The sequence below is a fragment of the Prosopis cineraria genome, unplaced genomic scaffold, assembly GCF_029017545.1.
Source record: "Prosopis cineraria cultivar Desert tree isolate PC_DT_omini unplaced genomic scaffold, ASM2901754v1 PC13, whole genome shotgun sequence".
Taxonomy (NCBI): domain Eukaryota; kingdom Viridiplantae; phylum Streptophyta; class Magnoliopsida; order Fabales; family Fabaceae; genus Prosopis; species Prosopis cineraria.
Window position 1 is genome coordinate 39576541 of NW_026555344.1, and position 5301 is coordinate 39581841.

Genomic DNA, 5301 nt, shown 5'->3' on the forward strand with positions numbered 1-5301 from the left:
GTGATAGACAGCCCTAAGTACATGAAGATACCCCATAATGTGATAGATATAGGACTCAGCTCAAATATGAAGGCGTTACAGTCCGAAGCCTAAAAACTTAAAAGGGCCGTTAGAAGGTCGACTGAGATGTCGACATTGGCCAAGGACAACTGAATGAGGTCGTAGAGACCCATTTCCTTCCACTAAGGCGCATAAGTCTGCTTCAAGCGTCTTACCCAGTTGAGCTAAGCGCGAGGAGACTGGGGCCAGTTCTTAAGCTTTCAACAGGACAACTCGGGAAAAGGCAAGGTTGTTTGGGCCAAGACCAAGTTGTGATCGAATGTCAACGTCCATGGATTTAGTTAAGTGGGGGGTTGTCACTTCAAACAAGTCGGGAGAAATGGTCAGGTACCCGAAGTCGCTCTTATTGGAGATTTAAAAACTCCAAGGAGAAGTCCTAGAGAAAAACAAAAGATAGTTAGTATATTTTCCCCAATAGAACAGAGGGGCTAAACAGGAAAAGTAAAAAGCTTACCAGAAAGCGACGGAATCATGAAACGAAAAATTCTCCTGTAACGAAAATAAAGAAATATCAGAATGAGGACCAAATCCAAGGGAAATAAGGGTTTTAACAATCAAATACGTACCATTACAAATCCACCAAGTAAAGCAACAAGATTCTGGATAGTTGCTAGAGAATCGGGCAAACTTTCGGTAGATGTGAAAGACAAAGCAGTAATAGAGGCGGTGGCAGAAGTGGAGGAAGCCATTTGAGAGCAAAGGAAAGATTGGAATAAGGAAGGAAAATGCTTGAATGTCAAGAAACGGCAAAAAGGGCAAGAGAAGTGACCAAAAAAAGAAATAAGTTTATATTAACAAAGAGCACTCAAAGACGAAGCGACGTTTCAGTTTTTTCAAACGTGCCACGTGGCTTACGTTATCAGCCACTGGCATGCAGGGGGCATTGTTTGGGCTAAAATATAAAATGTCACTCAATAAGTCACAGGGCTAGGTGGGTTGAGTAATTGAAGAGTTAGGCTCAATATGAACAAAAGGGCCGGCACCGAAGCTCAATAAAGGTCATGATAAAATAAACATACTAAAATCCTATTAGTTACAAACATTGGACCGTTGGCGCAACAAAACACGATCTTGAATAATTTTGAAATCCACGAATATCATGCCCAAGTATCTCTGTGAGATGGATTGATTACCAAAAAATGGAGAACTTAGAATAAAAACTATGCCATGAGTTTTGCGAGATCCCTAATTCTCTGGCAAAAAGTGCTAGGTCTCAAGGAATGCTTGATATTTGTTGTTCACTACGAACAAATGCTATGTGGAAATATTATCCATTGCTTTTTTTCATTTTTATTAATGGACACGAGTTCCACAATGGAAGATGTGAAAACAGATGTTGATTCTTGAATGCAGTCAAAAAACTTAACAAAGAAAACTGGCAGTCTCTTTCTTGGAGAAATGAAATTGAGAATAAAAAAATAATGGTATGAACCTGGTCGGTCCTAGACGTAATTGAATAAAATAATGCCAATTTACAATCAAAGACATAGGAACAAGGCTCCTCTCTTCTTCCCGGAAGCAAACCATCCTCTATATAAACCCTCCTCTGCTCCATCAGTTCCTCCCCCCTCCTGCCTCTTCCTTCCTCCATTACCATTCTATCACTCTCTTTAATCTCTCGCTTCTCTCCCTGAATCCATCAATCTCTCAAACAAATTACTCTTCCTTCTCTTTCTGGTATGTTCTTGCCTTCTCTCGTTCTCTTTTTCATCCTTCATCCTACTGCTGCTTCATGCCTCGTAACATATGTCGTAATATCCCGTTCCCACATCAGATACCATCTAGCATTTCAGAACTTTCAGATTTTTGTAGCCAGTTCTTGGGGTTAACAGGCAATCTCAGCTGGATTAATCTGTTATTTTGAAATGCTCCCCTGTTTTTCGTCCTTTTGTCATTTTGATTCTTTCAAATCTGGCTTTTGTTCTTTTCAAAGTTATTGCATTTTGGAACGGGGCTTCATATGTGTAAAGAACCCTTTTCAGGGTGGCTTTTTTTCTTTAAATTTTTTTTTACGAAGTGTTTTTAACCAATCCATTTTGCTTGCCATGGATTGTCCGCTCAGAAAATTAAGGAAGCTTTATCACATCTAATTTGAATGGTCGTCTTCATTGTCTGCCTTTGAATATTCTTTTGCGTCTTTTGGTGCTAATCCGAGTCAACAACGGTTCTTTTGTTCTTTTTCATCGGAGTCCGAGCTTCCTATATCAATTTGAGTAGCTTCAGGACTTTTTTTTTTTTTTTTCATGGGGACTTGTTATTCACTGCTGTATTGTTCTGTTTCTTTAAGGTTCTCTTCTGTCTGAAATGGAGTACGAGGATCGCTTCAGACAGGCTCAGAGACCGAAATACGATTGCCTTCTGTTCGGTAAGGCCCCTAAAACGGAAGATTAATTAATGAATGAAGTTCTGATTGTTCTGGATTTGACTGTAACCATGATTTTGTGTTGCAGATTTAGATGATACTTTGTATCCTCTTAGCACTGGTCTTGCAAAAGCTTGCCTGCAGAATATCAAAGGTAAGATTATGAGAACTAAGAAGTCTTTACTGTACAATACTTATGCCAGTTTCACCCTTATGACCTTTGTTTGATTTCTCAACAATTGTCGCAGATTACATGGTTGAGAAGCTTGGCATAGACAGAAGCAAAATTGATGACCTGTCCAACCTTCTGTACAGAAACTATGGAACAACCATGGCTGGTCTTAGGGTATGAGTCATTTGATTCCCCCATCTTTGCTTGTCATTTCACTTCCTTGTGTTCAGAGCAATTTGACTCACTTCGGTTGTTCTGTTTTATGCTCGATATAGGCAATTGGGTATGACTTCGACTATGATGAATATCACAGGTAGAGGACCTGAAATGGTGTGTTTGTGTTCATTTCAATAATTTATATGTACATTTTGAAGATGTTGATTTCTTGGAATTCTACTATTGCAGTTTTGTCCATGGAAGATTGCCCTATGAGAACTTGAAATCAGACCCATTTCTGAGGACCCTTCTGCTGAGCCTGCCATATAGGAAACTGGTAAGAGGAATCTTTATGCTAATGTCGTTTCTTTCAGGATCAAAGGCATTCTTGGACTTTGTTCTGACGGTCTTAATCTGTTTCCTTTAATCTGCAGATATTCACAAATGCAGACAAGGTCCATGCAGTGAAGGCACTGAGCAGACTCGGATTAGAGGACTGCTTTGAAGGGATTATATGCTTTGAGACTCTTAATCCCATCCACATGAATAATTTTACAGAAGATGAAAATAAATGTGAGACCAATACGAATCCTACCACAAGCAACAATGGATCTGAAATCTTTGACATCATAGGTCACTTTGCTCAACCCAATGCTGATACATCAGTGTTGCCTAAGACACCAATCATCTGCAAACCATCAGAAAATGCCATTGAATTGGCTCTCGAGATTGCAAACCTTAACCCACAAAGAACTGTAAGAACCCCTAAAAAAATCCCTTAATATTTTAAACCTTTTTATAAAGGGGAAAAAAGTTTTAAGGTTTCTGTTTGCTAACATCATGTCTTTCACTTTCAGCTGTTCTTTGAGGATAGTGTCCGCAACATTCAAGCTGGAAAGCGTCTGGGCCTTCACACTGTACAGGTAAGGACTGACAAAAGCATAATGCAGAGAAAGATGCTGTGACACACCATGAAATTTCAAGTGTTGTATATTTATTTATATATATCTTTGAGGGTCTAAATCACTGAGAATGTTTTGCAGGTTGGTGCATCTCAGAGAGCAAAAGGAGCTGATTATGCGTTAGAAAGCATTCATAACCTCAGGGAAGCAGTTCCTGAGCTTTGGGAAGCTGATATAAAATCTGAAGTTTCATATCCTGGAAAGCTTGCTGTGGAGACTTCTGTTACTGCCTAACAATCATTCTTCTGCAATCAAATCTCTTCCCCATCATTGAAAATGCTACAACCAGCCCCAGATAAAAGGGAAGGAAAATCCAAGCATCAGAAAAATGAAAAAAAAAAGGAAGCCCTTGGAAATCCCCCAGATAAATTATGGTGTAGTAAGTAGTAGTATCTGATGTAGATGCTTTGTTCAGATTACAATAAATTGATTAATATCCCAAAACAAAAGCAAGTTCTCCTTTTGGGCCTTCCTTGTAAGGATGGGAATTAAACTAATACGCCAAGCAAATACCTATTATTATGGGAAAGCCCTTGAAGACAAAAGTGCAAGGGATCTCATGATAAACATTATATAGTGAATCCCACGATTGAAATTTAAATCTATTAAAAAAATTCAAGGGACAGTAATAATTAAGGACCTCATAAGATTATTGATTACAATTAGAGTTTCTGAATTATTGAAATTTTAATAATGACCATAATTTTTATTTAGAATTAAAAATATGAGTTTAATTGCTAGTAAAAAAAACACAAGTTTAAAATTAAAAAAAGGCATTATTGAAATTACTATTATAGATTTGGATAATTGATAATCTTAATTGAAAAAATCATGATTCACATTTGAGAATAAGTTATTTCTTAATATGAAATTAAGATTTACTTGTGAAACTTTTAAAAGGCACTTATGAATATTCAGTAACTACTGAAAAATTTATCAACGTCATGTTTGAATATGAAAAAAAAACACTATTAAAATTATTATCATGGGTTAGGACTATTGTTAATTTCAATTGAGAAAATTAGGATTTCAAATGTTATAGGTTGGGACTATTATTTATTCCCGCTAAGTGTATATTATATTTTTTTCAATTGAGATTAACAATAATTCTGACTCATAAAAAAATATGAAATTTTTAGAATTCATACTTGTAATTATTAATTTTATAGGGTCCTTAATTGTCATTTTTACAAAACTCAAGTTTGATTGTGAATATAAAACCATGAAATTTTAAAAATATTAAAAATAATAAGAAAAACGAAATTCTGGTGGAGAATTGAACAAACAGGCTGGATCCCTTGTTCTATAAAAGGACAAGGACAAGGCTTGTTTCGTACACGTTCAAACTTATTAAATATTTTGTCGTATTGATGATTTAGTATATCACATTCCTTACAGGTTACCACACAAATTATAAAATATATACATTTAGAGAGAGACTATTAAATATGAAGTGAAATTTATTGATAATTTTAGCAACAAAAAAAATACTGATAAAGAATTGTAAGTGATTAAACTTTTTCCAGCCTTATTCTTTATTAGTGGCAACAAGTTATTGACATGTATTTAATTTCTGTACATCAATTTAA

At 36.1% G+C, this 5301-nt stretch overlaps 1 protein-coding gene across 1 annotated transcript; it reads left to right on the forward strand.

Annotated features, from left to right (window-relative positions):
• Nucleotides 1-1579: 1579 nt before the first annotated feature.
• Nucleotides 1580-4161, forward strand: LOC129291071 (suppressor of disruption of TFIIS). The gene is made up of 9 exons (XM_054928191.1): nt 1580-1737; nt 2348-2425; nt 2511-2576; nt 2671-2768; nt 2870-2907; nt 3000-3087; nt 3185-3505; nt 3608-3673; nt 3794-4161. Exons 2-9 carry the CDS (start codon nt 2365-2367, stop codon nt 3944-3946), a joined length of 891 nt encoding a protein of 296 aa, XP_054784166.1. The 5' UTR covers nt 1580-1737; nt 2348-2364; the 3' UTR covers nt 3947-4161.
• The last annotated feature ends 1140 nt before the right edge of the window (nt 4162-5301 follow it).

What these genes read in the sequence shown, in the direction of transcription:
- LOC129291071 (XM_054928191.1), top strand. Translation starts at nt 2,365, where the DNA reads ATGGAGTACGAGGATCGCTTCAGACAGGCTCAGAGACCGAAATACGAT. An exon ending in TTGCCTGCAGAATATCAAAG is followed by an intron (nt 2,577 to 2,670) that starts GTAAGATTATGA and finishes CAATTGTCGCAG; the next exon opens with ATTACATGGTTGAGAAGCTT. An exon ending in TGGGCCTTCACACTGTACAG is followed by an intron (nt 3,674 to 3,793) that starts GTAAGGACTGAC and finishes AATGTTTTGCAG; the next exon opens with GTTGGTGCATCTCAGAGAGC.